General features: G+C 37.8%; 2 protein-coding genes across 3 annotated transcripts in view; both read right to left on the bottom strand.

Moving 5' to 3' along the window:
• The window catches only part of LOC115434446 (ly6/PLAUR domain-containing protein 6-like), a 1,359,089-nt gene that overhangs the window by 29,194 nt on the left and 1,308,068 nt on the right, over positions 1 to 21,827 (bottom strand).
• zranb3 (zinc finger, RAN-binding domain containing 3) overlaps positions 1,721 to 21,827 on the bottom strand; it is a 133,194-nt gene continuing 113,087 nt past the window's right edge. For all 3 annotated transcript variants that reach the window (XM_030156289.1, XM_030156282.1, XM_030156297.1), the window contains 5 exons: positions 15,205 to 15,345; positions 9,543 to 9,701; positions 7,619 to 7,811; positions 3,185 to 3,316; positions 1,721 to 2,480 (listed from right to left, as the gene is read on the bottom strand). In XM_030156289.1, the coding sequence (XP_030012149.1) occupies positions 2,382 to 2,480; positions 3,185 to 3,316; positions 7,619 to 7,811; positions 9,543 to 9,701; positions 15,205 to 15,345 (724 nt within the window). In that variant the 3' untranslated portion in view covers positions 1,721 to 2,381. The remainder of the gene's footprint in view (positions 2,481 to 3,184; positions 3,317 to 7,618; positions 7,812 to 9,542; positions 9,702 to 15,204; positions 15,346 to 21,827) is intronic.

Here is a 21,827-nt window from a genome sequence, read left to right as displayed (position 1 = left end):
CTACATGGTGCTGAAGACATTAACAGGACCCTGTTTTGCTGGAAACAGCATCTTGAAACAGGAGTGAGTTGTTGATATAAAAACTGATTTTAAAAGCTCACTAAGATGTATCGTGGTGCAAACATAGGTCATATTCCTCTGAAGGTTTGTCGTTACAAGAGAGACTTTTCAAATTACATGTATGAATTTAACCCACAGATTCATATAAATGCAGCTAAAAAATATTATTCTTGGCAGGTTTATGTTGTATTAACTAGTTTTCATTTGCATATTTTACATCTTCTCATTCTCTGTCAATGTGACTTCCTTTTTTTCCCAAAAAAGTAGTCTTTCTTTGCCTTTCTTTGTCACAGTGATGCGACATTTTAACTATATGTGATTATTTCCGCTACATATTTGTTCTGCTAATTTTGGCCATGTGACGTTCGCTGAGTGCTGTGTTGCTATGTAACCTGTTGAAACGTCTCCGCAGCAGTGGCACCAGAGCAAAGATGTTGATTGCACTTGATGGAAGAAGTGAGGTGGATTCTGCTCTGATGCCGACTTAAAAAAGGCAGAGGGAAGGAGGGGGTTAGACAGAGAGCAAACACGCAAGCCGGTCCATGTTTGAGTCCATCTTTATTACTGTCATCACCTGCGGTGGTAATGTTTTTCCTCTGGGCTGATAGGTTGTCCAACGCAAACAGTGTCATGTGGCTGCAGTGCTGCTCTTTACCCAGCAGACCCTCTGGGAAGAACACGAGACATCTTCATCTGGGCGCTGGCTCATTATGGACAAACACACATCACTTCCTCTCTCTTCCAATATACACTCTCCTTTGCCAAACACAATTTATTTGTGTAATGCAGACACACGCTGAGCTACACTTTCTTACTACTTTCCTTCCTAACTCCCTTTCTCTCTCCACACACACTTGCACACACACCTTTTGGGTGTAATAAAACAGCAGATCAGAGTCATTGGCTGCTGACAGGGACTGACACTGAAACCTGCAGTTGTTGGAAGGCTGCCTGGGAGATGTTCATTACTCACAAAGCTTGTCGGTTTGGACAGGAGAGGAACAACGGCCTTATTAAGTGGAGACCTGGAGCAGCCGTAGGGGAAATACACACACACCCACATATGCACCCACATGGGCTCAGAGAAAGTTTGAAGTTGTGGCTTTAACCAGGTGCTGTGATAGGCTGAGAGAAGTTGTGGCTGCCAGAAAAATTTAAAACTTTCCACCGATGCCGGAATTTGCTGAGTTTGGAGTTTGACACGACTGACAGACAGACAAATCGTGACATGACGACACCTGCGACGTCAACCGCGGAGCCACGGCAGCGTGAGGGGAAGTAAAATTTTGCTGTGGAGGAATGTGACGGCCTCATTTTCACAGGAGGCTGCTGATATTGATTGGAGTTTCTGATGTCTGTCTGGCTCATTGTATAACTCTCACAAGAACAGATTCAATATTCCTGACATTGCTGAACCTGAAGCCTTGTTTCCATAGTAACTCTGCTCTCCGTCTCTCTAAACATAGCCCTCCTGACTGACTTTAGCTCTGTTCAGATCATCAAGCACAGCTGAAGAGGAGGTAGATGCGTGGACATGGACAATAATGTTCCTGACTTCAGGCGATGAAACGATTTGCTAGCTTGTCAGAACAAGCAACGTCTTGGTGTATTTACAGTCCAAAGTGCGGTTAAAGCACCAGAGGAACAGAAGGAGACAATGTGAAGCGCAAAAAATAGGTTTTTATTTCACTGGAGAGCGTTCATCTATCTTCCAAAGAGGAAGATTTACAAGGTGTCACTTGTTGAGGGCGCCAATGAGGACACTCAGTTTTGTTTTCTGCCGTGGAGTTTTAATCACAAAGCCCCCAATTCATCTCTCACCTGCTACTTTTCACTAAGTTCGCAAAATCTTAAAATAGCAGCATCTCTCTAAACAACCTGCTCCATTTCAGCCTCGAGCAAAAGGGGGCCATCATAAATCAAAACTACCGCACTCGTGACGGTTCGGGGACGAGAGTGGAGTCGGCTGAATTTGCATTTGATGCAGTCATCACTGTTTTAGGTAAATCTCCACCACTAGTGTCCCCTGCAGCGAAGTCAGCCACCTGACCCCTAAACAGGATGTCAGTGATTTCATCAGAAAGTGAAATGATGAAAAAGTATGGACCTTGAAGGAGTACAGATTCAAAAGGAAGGTAGCCTTTTATCCTAATCTGCCAGGCTAAATGGCATTTCAGATGGTTTCATATGAATTTGGTTATTGAATCATGATACACCTCTCTTCGCCATGATGCAAATACCACGCTTTAAACATTTTGGAAAAATTTTACACCTTTCACACTATTTACAGTACGAAACCTTTCTGTCTTTTCATTTCTGGTTCATTTCTTGACGAAGAATCTGGTGATGTCTGATGCAACCTTGGAGGCTGCGACGCTCTTCTTCATCTGGCTGCGTTCTTTGGCTTGCTGAGCCGTCCTCTGTGAAGAAAAATGGAACATGATGTAAGAGGTTAAATCTGCAGTCGGCACTGAAGAGAAAAGTGAGATCAATATATTGAGCATCTCTTGATTAAAGTGTCTGAGCGGTGGCATAAACAGTGTGAGAGGATCCCCTTATCTGAAGGTGCAGTTCTCCACATCAGTTTATAGACGTCAAAATATAAAGCATTTCCTTCCAAAATGAGACAAACTGACACCCACTCTTGACAAAAATCCGTGCTGGCGTGAAAGTAAAGCACATTTTGGGTTACAATGAAAGGTGGATTTTATTCCCAAAACCTCTAGTCACAAATCAGTTCTGTTTTTAAGAACTGAATTGTCTGTGATTATGAAATATTGACAGAAGCTGTATTTTCAAGACAGATATAGGGCCTTGTGGAAGAAATGTTATATATCAATATGACACAAAGCTCCATCATATGATCATATTACTGCCAATATATGGCTTTGTGAGGGATGGTATGACTTTTGATCAATGTGTTTGACCATGTATCACATTATTGCCACCATATATAATCCTCAACATGAGTGATGAGTCTTTCTTTTTATATGGGGATTAGGGAGAGGTCGGTCCACTGTGCACCTTAAATGTTAGACAAATTGCTTTTGCCCCTTAAGCCCTGTGGCTCTAAAAGCTGGTGTAGCTGTTCTTATGGGTGCAGTGAAGTGGAATGTGCACGTACGGCTTTGTGGCAGACGGTGCAGAGCGTCTGCAGGTTGTCAAGAGAACACTGTCCTCCTCCACTGTAGACCGGCCGGATGTGGTCGACCTGCCAGAAATCCCCTTCGACTGGGGCGCGGATCATCTCATTCAGCTACAAACACACACAGAATGAAATAGTGAGCGTCTCAGTACACTGACTACTCTTCGATGTTTTCCCAGACTGCTGTAAATTGCCCAAACAAGCTGTGATTGCACTGCCCTCCCAAACCATCCATCTATGCTGAAGTTAATTTTTTGAGCTGATGTGATGTCTTTAGTGAGCTCAGAGTACTACAGTAATGTAAACTGTTATTTTTCTCACATACACACAAGCATGTATCTGAATCATTTATTTTAAATATATGCAGCACAGGGGTACTTCACAATAAAAGAAAATATAAAAACAAATAAGTCTCAAGGAGCACTCATGACAGCAAAGCAGGAAATAATGAAGGCAAACTGCAGAAATGGACCTCTAATAAAGGTCTGCGTGCCAAAATGCTGAGATTAATGTGAGCTGGTTTGACTGTGTGGATAAGACCAGTTGATGAAAAACAATAATTGCACAAAATCAATCAAAGCGACCTTTGACTTTCTATTATCTATCAGATGCCTCGGGTATAACCATCTAAATCACATGCATGTTTCTGGCCTACATAACTGGTGGCTGTGGGGAAACTTAATCATTAAATGGCTGTAAATCAGCCTGATGAAGACGTAGAAATGAGGCTAAAAAACCCACAGGGAATCATATGCTACAGTGGGATACATACTCTTGTGCAGGTGCTACCCATAGGTGTCTCCACTCATTGCCTGTTTTAGTATTCACCTGTGGATTGTGATCGAGCTTTTCATTTTTTGGTAAAGTATAACACAAGTCATACACTCATCGGGAATGTTAAACCCATCTGAACACTTTTGTGTGATTTCCGATCAAACCATTTACAGTTTTCTAGAGCCAAGTAAGTAAATTGGTTGGATTTAGATGAAACTGAAATGAAACTTTGGCCCACATGTGCAGATACTGTATAAAAGGATGGAATTGACAAAAAGCTAATCAGAGAATGTTCAGAAACATCATATCATGACAAAACAGTAGGGACATTTCCATAAAATGTGGCTAAAACCATGATAAAAACTTTAAAAAGAGCACTGGGTGGTCAAGTTTTGTAAATAAATGCTGTGTGTGGAGGTAGTGTCCTAATAAATGTTGGCAACAAAAACATGGTTAGAGTTCAAGACCAAGCATTTAATTCAATTATTAATTCAATTATTTCATCTTGAATGATTTGGTATGTGCTCTAGACATTATTTAAAGATGTATTCTGGTTCACTGGAAGCACTCTGTTGGAATAAGGGTGAATAGTTTCATTCTTTACTTTCAGGTTTGTCATTTTCCTTCCATCTGCTATCCGAGCATTACTGCTTTGAAAGTCCCCCTCGCCACATGAAAGGACAACAACCTCAGAGCTGCAACTACATTCTGAAAATGGCAAGAGGCACTTCTGTTTGTGCGCTGTTTTCTTTTGTTGTGATTTAGTCATTTCAATGCCATAACACACTTCCTCATTTGTCCATGTTCCATCAAGGCGACTTCTCTCATAAAACTATTTTGTAAACACACTGTTATAGCAGCCTATTCTCTGCGCAGTCCAAGAACTAGCCAAATAACCCAGATAAGATTCCTGTCTATTCCAGTAGAACAGTAGAGGGTGCCAGACCTATCTACAGCCCTGGAACAGATCGAGCAAAATATGGAGATAAGTCTGAGTATGTGAGATGTCTGAGATTAGAACCTTTGAATAAGGAGGCTATGTGATCATCAATGTCTGTCAGCAGTTATACATGAAAAGCTATTGCATTCATTTTCATTCAACTTGGTGGAAGGGTAGGGCATGGACCTATGATGAACTACTTTAATTTTGCAGTAGTTCCATAAAAATGGGCTGTGACTGTTTTCAGGGCCTTTAACACCGGACAGCTGTAAGTTAACTAACAATGGTAGCTTCCAGTTATTGGTACACTATGGAACACATATAACCTGTTGTGGAGTTTGTATTGGATTCTGCGTTGTGCTAAGAGACTATTTGTTGATGACAGTGGACTTTATTTCACTCACATGGGGGCATCAGTTACATCCGATTGAAGGTCTGGATTCTGACTTCCATTCTGGTTTAAGTTAAATGAAAAACTTTACATGCACTATATGGACAAAAGTATTGGGGCACGTTGAAATCAGGTGTTTCTTTTCTAACGGGTCTGGGCGACAAAACAATAATGACAAATGTCCTAATCTTAGTTTTATACTGTGATAAATATTGCATTGCATTGGTCAGTTTGGTTTAAATTGTTATTTTTGCGTCCAAAATGCCTTCGAGATTGTTTTATTTAATCTCTCTCAACATGTTTTTTTTTTTTTTTTAATCCATGTCTATGATTTTAAATGTTCTACCTCTAAATTTCTAAAATATTTTGCGTGCTTTAACTGTAAATAAAAATTTTCTACCACAACTAACCATCTGTTTTCTTTACATCTTGCTTAGGAAGAAAAATCTCCCATTAAACTCTAATGAAATATTGATGTTTATATGTCAAATCAGTATGAACAGGACATCTTACAAACTGTAGCCATGATGAGTCTGAATACTTTTGTCCGTATAGTTTATGATAAGACTGTTATGTGCTGCTCTGTGAGGAAGGATGCCATAACTGTTTTGCCAGGAAACATGATTAGAAGCGTCTGGTTTATTTATTTTTTTATGTTTTTTAAAAAATATATTTATTGATCTAAATATTTAATTCAACAGTTACACAGTTTCTAATGAAGTCAAAGACTGTTCATTTCCAGCCACACTGTTATTACGAAAAACTATTAGCTGTTCCCTGCTTCAAACTACTGTCATTATGAGCCTTTAAAAATCACCAGCTGTCCTCTTGTTTCTTTACAGGAACATATTATGGATTTCTATTGGAGAAGAAAAGTGAAAACCGTTGTTTGTTGGAAGCATTGCTGGTTTGCATTTAAATAAAACGAGAAGTAGAAAACAAGAGAGTGATGCCAGAAATGGAACAATGCACTAGAAGATAAAGAATAAAGGAACAGAGACCAAAAGAGGAAAGTGAGTGTAAGAGCAGCAGATGATTGAGAGAATTAGAGAGAAGAAAGCCTGATGGGAAGAGTTCAGGTCCAAAAATCCATTTTCCTGCTTTGAGTGTTACTTTGTCGACATTGAGGCAGCTAGCTGGAATTGATCCCAACAGATTTGAAGAACAAGCCTGCTCAAAGGGGCAGAGTTCACATTTCTACACGCACACCATGCACCTACTCCGCCAAAAGACCCTCCGACTGCACTCATGCACAGACAAAAATACTGCAGACGCTCACAGGCACCCAAAGGCCATAACGCACACCAAAAAATCCACACAAACACAGCAAAATAACTACACACATGCCAAAATTCTGCTACACATAAAGAAACATATACCGTGGACACACTTACACACATACACACCAGCACAGCACCCCTAGTATGAACCAAACAATGAGCCTATAAACTCGAGGCTCCTCCACCGCTGCGGCGTCTTATCATGTGGCTGAGTTTGTTTCCTCTAAAGCTCGGTGTATCGATTGGTGCTGATGCTGCTGCCGGCGGCATTGAGAAAGGAAGTGGTGGTAGTGGTGGTGGTGGTGGGGGTGTGTGTGTGTGTGTGTGTGTGTGCAGGGGAGGGGGAGGGGGTGGCTTTGCAGGATAACAGCCAACCAAATCAAACAGGCTTACTGGTTGAGGCCTGGCACTGGGAAAAAAAAAATCAATGGGCCCAGCAATCCATTTACTGGGAGCTGGCCCCTTAGAGCGCAGATCAACCTATGTGTGTGTGTGTTTCTGTGTGAGAGAGTGTGTGTGTTTGCATATGTGCGTAGGAGGGTAGGATGCAGAGAACAGGGCGCTTTATTTTGCACTTGCACAAACAGACAAAAAAATCTCTCTTGTCAGTTATTTAGTTTCAGGAAAATGATGTTTCCCAAGATGATGTGTATAGAAGTATGATTTAGTAAATCCATGCTGCACTGAATCATAAATTCACGATTATAACCTCTGCACTTCTAAAAACACCAAAATCCACTTAAATCTCTGACAAATGGACTCAAAATGAGCTATAATTCAAGGAATCACTATTAGTTTACTATGTTGGCAATTCATGCAATCTAAATAGTCATATTTATATAGGTGCCAAAATGTCCTGTCGCATATTAACAATTTTTTGGACATTTTGACTTTTAAATTTGGGTGTAAAAGAATACTAATGCCTCCAATTCCTCCTCAATATTGCAATGTTCTGCTTTGTGATACTGGATTAACTCTTGAAAACACTGTAAAACATCAGAAATATCTGATAAAATCTGGTGTTCAACCTTTTTGAGTGGCAGCTGAGACAACCACGTGTTCTCCATCATCTCCTTGCGCTGGGAGGGTGGGGCATCCCGGACCTTCAGGAAGAGGTCATGGGCATGCAGGCCGCAGTGCTGACAAATGCCCTGCTCTGCCTCCAGCACACGCGACCTCATGTATGTCTGGCTGGAGCGCAACTGGAATTCCTCTTGACACCTAGGAGTTGAACACGGAAACGTCTTCAATGAATTTAAAGCTTTGGAGGGCATTCAGGGTGAAAACCTGGCACAGGAGCGTTTGTCAGGAGATTAAAAGTCTTTCTCTTTCTCATTACATTGTTTGCACTCTGAATTATGAGAGTTATGTGCAACTGCAAGGTTAAATGGAGCTTTTTTTTCTTGTAGATATTAAAAGAAAGATTTTCTATTATTCTACACAAAGAAAAAAAGGACATGATTTATAGAGCATAATTCTATGATATTGTGTTGAAGTTTAATAAGATCCAGGTTTAGAGAAGTGAAGCATCTCACCTTGACTGAATGACCTGACTTTGTCACTTGAAAACCACTTGAGGAAATTGAATTTCTACCTTCAATGGGTTGAAAAACTAAAAGCATGCACAGACACAACACATATTTCCGTTGTGAGAATCCTCTGGCGAGAATTCCACATACTCTCATTCATACTGACCATTTGTGAGAGGGCGCACTGGTTCACCGAGTCACAAAGGTTCACGGTGATGAAGCAAAGGCTCATCTATCAGCGTTTCAACACTTTTATTAAACATCACTACATGTGGATGATGTAGATGTAGTCATTATAATTCTAACATCTTCAAACACTGATGTCAGAAGACGACTGTTAAATCACTGCAGCGTGGTCCAGACAATTCAGTTTCCACAAATTGCGTTTCTTTTTACAAAGCTAGAAAAAGCACAGTGTGAAGTCATCATTATTCTGTTGTGTTATGGTGGAGCTTTAAGAGGCGTATTTCTGCCTCCTAAAGCTCCGAGTTAAATTTAATATTTTAGGTGCCAGATGGGTGGGCTTTGGTACAGAAAACAGTGAGTACTGCTAAGTTTAAGCAATCACAGACATGAGATATTTGGAAGTAAAGTTCATTTAAAGTAAAGTAAAGTCTTCCATTTATTTTGTACCTACAACAGTCATGGTTCAGGTACAGACACTGTTGTTATGGGGTAAATTCCATCCACCTGGAGAATAACAAATGTTCATCTAATACTGGACATCACATTATTTTTGTGATGTTTCTGGTATTTAATAAACACCAAGGAGACAGTGACTTATGCACCAAATGTCCTGGCTCAGTCAGAGTAGAATATTTACATATGTTCTGGTATTGTTGAATTATCAAGCCTTTCTACAAATATGTCAATATGACTGCTGGAGGCAGTATTGACTGACCTCTTCCGAGCTGCCTTGCTCTTTATCTTATTGGTCACAATTTGAATATCATTTCAGCTTCAAAAGCGGCTAAGAATGACATAACATGCATACATACAACAATTTTCTTTGCTTGTCCATATCATTTTATTTTATTTAAAACATTGTGTAAAAATCTCTGTTCCAAGAGTGGAACTTTCCCTACAAGTTTTATCTCAATCTATTCATAAACACACAATGAAGAGTTTGGTCTCTTCTGCCAGAGCAACACCCACCAAAATGCCCAAATTGCCCTCTGGAGGTGTGTATAAATGTGTTTGCATTAAGCATACATATTTCTAAGTTGGCTGTATATTGCAAACTATTTGCAAGTCTTATGTGTTTACATGAGGCTTTTCTTGTTTAAAGGACAATAAATAATGCCATACAGACACGATGACAAGTCCTTTTAACTCTGTTGCATAAGGATCTTGTTTATTATCACCTCTGACTTTGATACTGGCATTTATGGAAGTGCCTCTACTATCGGTACTAAACACAAACCTGTGGCTGCAGAACCGGGTGTCCCAGGCCCCTCCGGTAGTAGAACAGGCCCGCTGGCAGGACAGACATAGTGGGACACCTTCACTGTCCACAGCCTGCACATATCCAGACTCAGAGGAATGTGGCTCTTCCGCTGCTTTAGAGGATTCCTTGTCCAGCCTGTGGACCCAAACAGAGAATGTATGAGGAGAATAAGATGGAAGCATGTTTAGGTAATATTTCCCCTCCTCTTAAGAAATATTACCAACACAATATATTATGTTGTTGTACTATATTTCCATCTTATTCTTGTTCATCATCATATTGATAATATATTGTCTAGTACACGTTGTACAATTTATTCTAATTGTGTGTTAATAGTGTTTTAATATGTATATATGTATATTTAAAGCTATATATGTTTGTATATTTAGAGGTTTATATTTTTTCTTTCTTTTTTGTTGTATTTATCATTTCTTTCCTGTTACTTTTTTATTATACTTGAATGGAGCAACAGTAACACCCACTTATTTCCCCCTAGGATTAATAATAAATAAGTATTCTGATTCTGAATATTTCTCCTCCTCTTGAGAAATATTCACAATGAGTGAAGATGAGTGTCAGACTGCAATATACAGTCTTTTATTTGTGCATGAGAATTACATTGACTCGTAAGGTTGACATTAATGTGAAAGCCAACAGCAAAATTCAGTGTAAAGACAAGGTCTTAAAGATATTTATATAAGGGAACACATTTCAATATATTTTCTTTACAATTTGTGCTCACGTCTGCAGATGCAGTGTGTTTGGAGTCTATATGTACAGTGCTGTGTGTATGTACACGATGGTATGTGCATAAACTTGTGTATCTCTGTCCTTTTGGCAAAGGACAGCGAGTTTGGGCATTTGCCATGTTGTCCCAGCAGGGTGCTAGAGCCACGTTGGAGGGGACAGATGGACTAAATTCTCTTTCCCCATGGTTTACTATTCAGACAGACACAGAAGAACAAAGAACCAGAGAGAGAAAGCACTACAGAGAGAGATGTAATCATTGAAATGGAGAAGAAAACCCTCTAAAAAAAAGAACCTTGGTGCTTCAATGTTGAGAAGATACCAAAAATTAGAAGTACCAAGAGACGAAATCCTGTGCCAGCAATGTCTCATGGATGAAAGCAGGACAGAAATAGACATTTTACTGCTGTGCCCAAAGTGAGACTGGTGAAAACATGGTACTTCAGAAAAACGGCTCTCAAATTTCAACTAAATGTAATAGCCGAGGGAAATAATAAATAAGAGATTATCAAATGATGTAAAGCACAATATATAAATTTATTGACATCTAGCATCAAGTTCATTTAAATTCATGTATGCACAAAGCAACTGCGCATGTTGGCAGCTCTAGTACACAGCATGAGGTAACTCTCTGAAAACCGAACTTCAAACCCTAAAATCACGCAACATGCCTTCAGTAAACGATGCACAGCTTGCTAATGTTTACCAATGCAGCTCATCTGTGATGCTTTACACAGAATGCACCAAAAGCACAAGAGGAGGAAGGTCTGAGTGGTTCAGCGTCTGCCAATGAAGTGGGCGGCTTCTGTTTCCGAAGTTTTGTTTTCACGCTTCTTGTGGACAGAGATGCAACCTCGATCATGTTATTACAGCAAAATCCAGTCATTCATTCCTAAGGGTGACACTGCTGTTTTACTTATCTTAATGTTTTTTGTTTTTTTTTTTATCATTCTATAGGAAAGAGTCATGAGAGCTCTTTTTTTAATGCAAACTTTCCCAACCCTCCCAACATACTGAACACATACACTGCAAAAATCTACATCTTACCAAGTTTATTTTTCTTATTTCTAGTCAAAAATATCTCATCACACTTAAAATTAGACATACTCACCTAAAGAGTAACTTGTAAGTGAGATATAAGAACTTATTTTTAGACAACAGATCTTGAAAATCGTATTTCAAGAAATCTTACTAACATAATTTTCATTTGCTCTATTGGCAGATTATTTTTTCTTACTTCAAGATTTTTTTTTTTGCTTAATTCAAGCAAAAAAAAAAAATTTGCCAATGGAACAAGTGAAAATGATCTTGGTCCCTCAGAACCCCCCCCCCCCAAGTAAATAACATAAAATAATAATTGACAGACAATGTAAGTAATATTGACTTGAATACTTCTCAACATCCATTTTTTTTTGTATCTGATACATAATCAAACATCATTTAACAAAAAAAAAAAAAAAAAAGAAAAAAGAAAAAAAGGGTATGGTCTCACTTTATAAGTTATGATGATGAGATATCAGGTCTTGAGTCTAAAAATTTTAGAAATGAATTCCATATCTTCTGGAAGATATGAGTTTTCTGTTTAATTATGTACGTGAGCCTTTCAATAGCTATGCAGGATGAGAGTTCCACAATCCATGAATTATGAATTCAACGATGGACAATCAACACTTCTCCAATGTCTAGCTATAAGACGCTTTGCATGTATTAGACAGAGGTTCACCAGCCTACTTTCATGAGTTCTAAGGGCTAGAGTTTCTGGAAGTGATGAGAAATTTTGACTAGAGATGAGAAAAATATACTTTGCAGTGTGATTTTTGCAGTGTATACTTGTTTGGATACAAATAACCTTTATGACTTATTTCAAAATATAAAGCAATAAATGTATCTCTGGTATGTGTATACAAACATTTATATACTCAATCATTTGCAAAATTGACGCACTATTTCAGTCGTCCTCACTATCAAATAAATCGAACTTCTGAAGCTGATGTCTGACACTGATTCCACCAAAAAATAAATCATTACAGTGTCAAAGTTGGAGCAGGGTCAAAGACATATAAACATAAAGATATTATCATAAAAGCTATATACAAACCATCTAGCAATGTTCATATCTTAATGGAGCAGATACAGTAAAAACTTCAGCTGTGACGACACTGAACTCTGAAAAACACCTGAGCCTGAGGTGAGAAAATACAACAAAGCAAAACTTTGGGTCAATATTGTCCATGATTAAATAAGTAACGCTATAAAACATTTTAAGCCATGTTAGCCTGCTCAGACAAAATTCTGATTTCTTTTCTTCCTTAGAGCTGAAAAACAGCTCAAAAGATACAAAAGCACAAATCATTGATTGCACCTTTAATGAGATACTTCATGGACAATCATGGACATTTTGTACGAAAGCTCAGTAGCTGTTTTTCTGTGTGTGTTTTCCGCAGGTTTCCATAGCGATGCTGCCTCCTGGGGTGAGCTGGCCGTTGCATCTCAGATTGTATTATGGTCTATATTTACTGTACTAACACACTCGGTGGGCCTTTGTGCCTCTCCCACAAGGCTCATACCGATCTCCATGGAGACAGCTGAGGGAAGGAAAATGAAAATACGCAGAGTACTGAAGAGAAAACCATGAGAAAAGATGAACTGAAAATCAAGAACAGCGCACACAACAGGCAGAATGAACGATCCAACTGAGCAATGAACGATCTGACAGATATAAATCTGTCTGTCTGTCTGTCTGTCTGTCTATCTATCTATCTATCTAGCTATCTAGCTATCTATCTATCTGCAGAGGTGTGACTGGTGTGAGGTCTGATTTTGCTGCCTCTCCTTTGATTCATCCTGATTTGGCTTTGTCTGTGAATAAAGTAATCAAAGCAAATGTTAAATCAGCAACAATTTGTTGTGTTTTTTTTCAATGTTTCGATTGTTTTCTATTAAAGCTAGCTACAGATCACATGAACTGCTTATTTGTGGATCTGTGAATGTGTTGTTTGACTGAATAAATGAATAGATGAAAGGGACAATAGCATACACTCAAATGGTGTTGATTTTGCTCCTTTTGTCTTGCACTGGGTGTTACTTTGCTTCAATGTTGGTATCCTGACATTTATGTTTTTTTGACAGGATCTGTACAGTTCCTCTGAAAAGTGGATAATATAACAGTGCTGTCAGATCTTTAATATTGGGCTTATTTTCCTTTTAAGCAGACTGTTCATCACTATAAATATGGTATTTTACAGAGACTTTTGCACTAATCTATGGGTTTCTAGCATTCATTTTGGTAGCAGAGGTCACTAGGTTAATGAGTTTGTTTCAGACTATTTCAAGTGAAAATTTCACGTCTACCTAAAGTGCGCTAAAGTGTTCCGGTTTAGTCTGTATTACCTTGCAGAGTTTCTGTAATATGTCGCCTTGCAGCTGCCGAAGAAATAATGATGACGAATTACATACTCTGATGTGTAGTAAGTCTGATCTGCACAGATGCTTAAGATTTATGCTAGTGTGAAAATATTGTTGCGTTATAAAACTCTGGTATGACAAGTCAGGACCCCACAATCTAGGTAATTCACAGAAACACAGACTGAATGTACACAAAAACTGTGACCTAGTGTTTACTTCATCTAAGTATTGTTGTTTCTTGTCAGGTACAACAACAAAAACCTGTAACCACAATCTAACAATCATAAACAAGAAAAAAACTAGAGGAAAAATTAAGTTTGGATCTAATTCAACTACACTGAGGTGACAAATTTGTGATTCAGGTTGCGGATTGTAAAACTCTTTTTTTAATATTTTCATGTTAATTTCCTTCTTCTTTTCTGATATTAAATCTACACTGTCAGTTAATACATAGACAGGAGGTGTAAGCAGAGAAGTACCATAGAATTAATTAAGTGTTTTGACTTTAACTGCAAAAATTCCCACTAATGTATTTGATCTAATTTGCTCTGTTAACTCTTATCCTTTGTCGTCTGATCTCACAGAGATGGTGAATAGTCCTGCTTCTGCTTTACACAGTGTATGATGGAGTATATTTAAGCCCCGTCCACTTTTGACTGATGACAATGATGATATTTCATTGTCGGATCAAGTCTGACATTTTTCTTGCAGTAGAGCAGCTCTATTTGCCACACCACAGAAAAGATAAATATTAAGACAAGAGACACATACAGACTTTTGACATAACATTAAAGTCACTGGAGATAAAATTCAAGTCTCTCAATTATATTTTTTATGCTTCTTTTTTTTTTGGTGAAGAACCTCCAGAAGATTTGTGTTTTTTGGTGTGTCTAGTTTTTCTTTCAATTATTACTATTATATTATACTAGTGCGCTGACCTATGGGAATCCACAGGTTCTAGATGTGGTAGTTTTTATGCTGTTGTGTACTCATGCATGCTGTACCGCATTTCTCCAGCAGTCACCGCCAAAGCATTCCGGGTAAAGCAACGTGATTGTAAGGCTATTGTATTCGTTAATTACTAATATCTCCTGAAATAATGGTCCTATCAACTTGACGTTTTTGCTAGTCTGTTCCTTGACCAAAAATACATAATTATACCAAACTGCAGCAGTCAGCTTTTTCCAGATTTTGTGTGAATCCTGAGACACACATACACACACACATGCACACAGAGGCCACTTGGCTTTTATAATATAGATTATATTAGATATTTGTATATATTCTTTTGAATTCTTTTTGATTTGATTATTACTTGTTTGCCATAAGCAATCTAAATGAAATGAAAAACAATGAATGTGGTCTATGCAAACAGAAATGATGCACTTGTTCATTTGCATATGGAGCGAGGAAGTGAGATCTAATTACAAGTAACTTCAAAAAACCCAAACCATCCCTTTTAATTATGTGCTTTTTCTCATCGTACCTCTCTGGAGCTGGCGGTGTTAGCGATGTTGCAGACTTTCTCTTGGTAAAGAAGTTCTCCTTTGTGACTACCCGGACGCTGCCTCCCTCCTGCTGGGCTTTACTGATGGAGGCCTGTGCCACCTCATCTCTGCTGAGGTACCTGTGAAAAAGGGATAAACAGGCTTGTGAGGTATGGAGGAGACAGACAGGCAGACATTATATAACTAGGCAGCTTGATGAACACAGCTGATTCACAGCAGGCGGTTGAAGCTGCAGGGGATGGATCCTAAACTCTGCGGACAGCAATAGCACCAGGTGAGATAAGAAATTTGATGTTACTCGGGCGTATCGGTAATCTAAATCACCTGGTCTGTAATTTTTTTTTTTTTTCTCTCTCTCTCTCACTCATCCACACAGATATAACACACACCATGACCCAAAGTCTGAATTGGCCAAAACATGATGCACTTTTTTGGGGAGGGGGGGATCAAACTGTGCTTAAACGCTATCTTTTATTGGTTATTTTCTATTCTACTTGTGCACTTACATTTTGTTTGTCCTCATCCCCTACTGAATCCTATTACTTTTGCTGCAGCAGCAATCTAATTTCCCCACAGGGATCGTCAATCATCTAATCTAATCCATCTTCCCTGCCTCTGGTTTTATGGCCCTTGTAATACAGGTGCTAGGTGTGCAAGTTAAAAATTGCATGAAATAGTACATGTCAATCTGGGTGGGATTAAAATGACCCTCAAATGTCAGAGTTGACACAAAATACAGGAAAGGAGCTGGGTCGGTGAAAAAAAAAAATCACTGATGTTTGTTCTGGATAAAAGAAAATCCCTGTGTTGTTGAAGACTAAATGACCATTCACCAACATCTGCAGGTAGCATTAATGCTTTGTGGAAACGTGCTGATGTATCAGAGTGGGAATGGAACAGATCGCTGCTTCAGTAGCTAAACGTCACTTTTAAAGGACTAGACCTGTGTCAAAAACTCTTTTTTGAACATTTTCATGTTGACGTCCTTCTTTTTTCTGATATTAAAACTGCACTAACTGTCAGTTAATACATAGACAGGACGTGTAAGCAGAGCAGGACCATAGTATTAAATGAGTGTTTTGACTTTAGCTGTAAAAATTCCAACTAACGTGTTTGATCTAATTTGCTCTTTTAACTCTTATCCTTTGCCGTCTGATCTCACAAACAGAGATCGTGAATAGCCCTGGTTTTGCTTTACACAGTGTATGATGCAGTATTTTTATGCCCCGTCCACTTTTGATTGATGACAATGATGATATTTCATTGTCAGATCAAGTCTGACATTTTTCTTGCAGCAGAGCAGCTCTATTTGCCACACCACAGAAAAAATAAATACTAAGACAAGAGACACATACAGACTTTGGCGTAACATTAACCCATAAAGACCCAAACCACCATTGGCGACCAAAACTATCTACTGATGTAAAATGTTTAATACCTGTTGAGCCACTAACTTTATCAATACATGTAAATATTTGGTGTAAAATGCAGTTTGTCATTTTTCATGATCATCAGATATGACCCATTTGGATGTTCAGAGGCTCTGTAGTGAACATGGAAACACCGTCATCTTCTATAACATTGATTCTTCAGTAAAATCCATGGAGTTGGATCAATGGCAGTGGACGAAGACACTTGGTTTATGTTCAATTAATGACATATTTGCTGAAAAACTCACATTTTCTACACTTTTCTCGGTTTCTGATACAATAACCTTTGAATTTACTCAGAGCTTTTATGAACATCTACATGATCAATGAATTAAACAGAAAAATACTAGATTTTTACTGAAGAAACAAAAAAATAAAGAGGATATTATTACAAAAAATAGTGATAAATCACTTACGAAAGGTTAAATATAGAGGAAAAAATCATTTATAAACCACCACAAAAGTAGTGCTGGGTCTTTATAGGTTAAGAGAGAGGCTTCAACTCCAAGGCAGGACACACTGGCTTTGCAGCTGCCTCAGGAAAAGGTGAAACACTTTAACTCCTTCACTGTGGCTCTGCTGACTTTAAAAGTCAACGTTTATTTTGATATAACAACCACTGAATTTACTTTGAGTTTTCATGAACATCTAAATTAAATATGGGGAATTAAATACAGGAAAATACATGATTTACAGTGAAAATTGTAAAATATAGAAGATGATATTATAATAAATCGTGATAAATTGCTTAAGAAAGGCTAAATAGAGAGAAAATTCATTTGGAAACTGACAGAAACGTAGAACTGGGTCTTTATGGGTTAAGAGTCACTGGAGATAAAATTCAAAGCCCTCTAATTGATTTTTTTATGCTTTTTAAAATGCTTTTTTTTTTTTTTTTTTTTTTTTTTTTTTTATAAGAACCTCCAGAATCTTTGCTTTTTTGATGTGTCTAGTTTTTCTTTCAATCATGTTTGGGAAATTGTGCCATTCTCCCCATGTCTGTGGTTTTCTCTCCAGTATTAAAGTATTAAGAGAGGTGAAAATCACTGCGGTTCTGGTCATGTTGAAGCTGTGAAGACATCATCAATGACTTAGAACAGAGAAAGTTACAATGATGTCTCCTTGACTTTTCTGTGCAGTCTTTCTACAGCATATAAATATTTTCAGCCTGATACTACAACACTTTCACCACAAACTGCAACTTTACTGACTTGTGAATTTATCTTTAAAACTGATCTTTAAAAACATCATACGAAACAGAAAATGATGTCATGATTTAACATACAGACATCTTCAGCATGATAGCAGCTACAATTGAAGCAGCAGCGGCATCAGTAATTGTAGATTAGAAAATTCAACATACTACTGTTGTTGTGCGACCAAACATACTGCGGTTTTAGGTTTCTTTTTCACTTAACAGAACATGTTGATGTTTTTATCTCAAATCAGCATGAACAGGACATCTTACGAGCTGTAGCCATGATGTGTCCAAATATTTTTGTCCATATAATTTATAAACATCAATATTTCCTTTCACAAATTTAGAGTTAGAACATGTGAAGTCATAGTCATGGATTTAAAAAAAAAAAAAAAAAAACAGGAAAAAAAATCAATGTTGAGAGAAATTAAGTAAAAACCATCTCTGAGGCATTTTGGAAGCAATGATAAAAATTTAAACCAAACTAACCAATGCAATGCCATAATCTGATTTGTAGCCCAGACCCCTGTTAGAAAAGAAACACCTGAATTCAATGTATCTGAATACTTTTGTCCCTAGTATATGTCTAATAACAATTTGATGACTAGTAGAATTTGTAGTCATGGGGAAAGGACAAAAATTAGAGAAAGTGCAAAATTAATGTATGCCTCAGAGCGCAGGAAGACTCTCAGGATTTTCCAGGGGATGGCAAACTCTTAAATTGGGAATAGGAATACCTAGAAAAAATACTTTTTTCTCAGAGTTGGAGATGACAGTGGCATATTGGTGTTGTATAATCTGAATAATTATGTCACTGGGTGACTAATTTTGGATGGCAGTCTTGGAAAAAAAAAACCCCAAAAAACAAAAACTAACCAGTGTACACAATATGAAACTATATTATTTGTCATTATTGTTTTGTAGCCAAATCCCCTGTTAGAAAAGAAACACCTGAATTCAACATGTCCCACTACTTTTGACCAATCTGTTGGCAAAGTAGTTAGCACTTCTGCCTCACAACTAAAAGGTTCTGGTTTCAACCAAAGCTGTTCTGTTTATCTGTTTTCTCTGTGCCTCGTGGGTTTCATCTGGATTCTCCAGTTTTCCCCACCATTAAAAACAGATAGGATAATTCTCCTGTTGATGCCTCTGACCATGGCACTGAAGAAGACCTGGAGTTGGTCCCATAGTACCCTCAATGACAGCTCACTGCTCCTAATGTGTGCAATGTGCTAATGCTAATGTGTGTGTATTAGCATGGGTAAAATATAGACTGACTTTCCCTACAGGGATAATAAAGCAAATTAGCCCTTTAAGATTTGTTTGGCATGTGGTATAAAATCAGGATAAGTGATGAACCAGGGTCACAAGTTAAGGTACACTTCAATCAAAACAAACTGAGGTGTTGTCAGAGCCGTCACAGAGGAGCTGATGATGTATAAACCAAGCAGGAGTTAAAAAAAAAAAGTGTGATGGATGAAAATAGAGATAAAGAAAAAAACAGAGAGAGACAGGAAGCAGGAGGCAACCATAAAAGTAGAGGGAGACTGTCTTACAAGTTCAGGTGGTGAAGCTGTCTCCTAATTGTTATTTGGATCAATAATTAAAGTTTTTTTTTACATTTATTTTGACAGCTATGTCAGTTCTTTAACTCACTTTGATAAAACTTTATTGCCGGCACACAAACAGTTGCGCTGTCACCTCTGAAACAAAATCAATAATTGGAACGGGTCCTGGTGCAATGTACAATGACAGCTAGAAAAATAAATGAACACTATTACCATGGCAGAAATACTTACTGCACAGTATAGAAAGATAAAGGCATCTGGTTGTGTTTTAAATAATGCAGTTTGTTCTCTTATATGTAATTGTTTACATTAACATCTCATAAAAGGCAAAACAGTCTAAATCTAGCTCTGGAAAAGGAGTTAATTGAGCTAAGAAAAAAAAAAAGTATATATATATATATATATATATATATATATATATATATATATATATATGTATAATAATACAAATAATTGACCACTATATAAATAAAAATAATACTAAAAATTACAGGGAACAATAATACATGTGGGGTTTTTTTGTGGTTGATTGAAATGGGGTCTTTGTTTTTGGGAAAATTGTTGATAAAACCTTTTAGTACCTTTTAAATTATTGGTGGTGTTTTATATACATGTTTGTACGCACTAATTGACCAGGGATTTGTCCGACCACTAGAGGGAGTAGAGAGTTATTTTGTTTGTCTCCCATGGTGAGGAATGCACAGGCCTTTGACCAATGTGTCTGAACCTGACCAGATGGGATGAGAACCACTAAGAAACAACTTTTAGAGTCACAGAAAGTGTGAAGGTGATAAAAGCTAGAAGCATTGTTGTTTTCACCACTGGACACAGTTCTAAATGAAAAGTACTGAAATAGCAGTGTTTCTTCTATGTTGATAAGTTTGATTATGAGGCTTATGAAGCTATAAAGTCATTATAGGATGTTATTACCTCTGCTAAAGTTGGCCATTGGTGATCCATGGTTCAGACTAAACTGTAGTCGCTTTTCCATTGACCCTCAAATTGTGTGAATATAACTTGTGCATACAAATTTACCAAATGGAAAAACAACAATTTCGTCAAAATTCTCGTTTTTTGATTTAAAGTTTTTGCACTGGCAAGAGGTGGATTTTTGGGCATAGCACAAATGGTATATCATGCAAAACTGCAATGGAAATACATAAATAAACAAATAATTGCATTTGTGATTTAATGGAAAAATAGACATTACGCACTTCTACTTTTTTGACATTTAGTAAATATCGGTACAGTTTTGTGCATATGTCCAATGGCAAAGTGACTTGTGACAGTTCTGACTTTGGATGATTCCAAACGGATCTTCAGTGCAGAAAACAGAGGTGATTTGTGGATTTACTATGGCTGTTTTCTGTCTAAAAACACAGCTAAGCTAACAGAGTTATGACGTAAACTATCAGCTGATGCAGCATGTAAAGATTATAAGACAGTGCTATTTTAACTGACTGTCAAAATAACCAGCTATGAGTTAGTATTTGAAGAAGAAAACTTGATGATAATGTAAATGTGCAGCATTTAAATACTGAGCTCTATACTTTATTCAGTGAGTCATACAGTCTGTGGTGATATAGTGTGAGTTCATCTGTGGTTTCGGTGGTCCTGACTGTGCTCTGGTACACGACGTCCCCCTGCTGTTGATAGTTTGGGTTATCAACTCTACATGTAACCCCTGTTGATAGATTTTTCTCTGTGATGGTGATGAAAATAACAGTTTCTTCTGGAGTTTTTCCTCACTTGAACCGAGGGTCTAAGGACAGAGGATATTCAATACTGAAGAGACTGTAAAGCCCTTTGAGGTGACATTGGGTTATATAAATAAAAGGTCATGATCCTTCACAACCTCATGACATCGTCTTTTATTCTTGTTCTAACTGTGAGACTTGAAAAGGAAGAAATTACCTTTGGTGTATTTAACGGTGTCACATATATTTCACTTACAGGGTCCATCAAAGGGTTATTGTAATGCTTTCAATTGAAAAGAAAAAAATTAGAAAGGACTTTTATTTCTGCTTTAAATTTTAGCCCTGATTGTGCCATTTTCCTGATTACTAATGAAGTCTCGGCTCCCACAAGAGGTCCTGCTGTTTAAACTGAAAATTATTGCCACTGTTAAACTATGCTTTTAGTGTGTCTACTTGGCCCTGCAGGCTACGCAGTGACATTTATATGCATTTCCACCACCTCCGTCTGGACAGAATACTTTCTTTAGGAGGGAGATGGAAAAAGGCAGAAGGGAGGAAAAAAAAAAGAAAAGATGGATGACAGGAAGCAAAAAGTGGAGGAGGGGGATACATCAAAGACGAGAAGTTTCTCTGGAAACTGAGGGGAGATGAGGAAGAAGGTAAGTCTCCATCAAACAGAAGAGCTTCCTTTGCTTCAAACAGTCCCAG

This window comes from Sphaeramia orbicularis, chromosome 2 (genome assembly GCF_902148855.1).
Source record: "Sphaeramia orbicularis chromosome 2, fSphaOr1.1, whole genome shotgun sequence".
Taxonomy (NCBI): domain Eukaryota; kingdom Metazoa; phylum Chordata; class Actinopteri; order Kurtiformes; family Apogonidae; genus Sphaeramia; species Sphaeramia orbicularis.
This window is presented reverse-complemented; position numbering and strand designations above follow the sequence as displayed.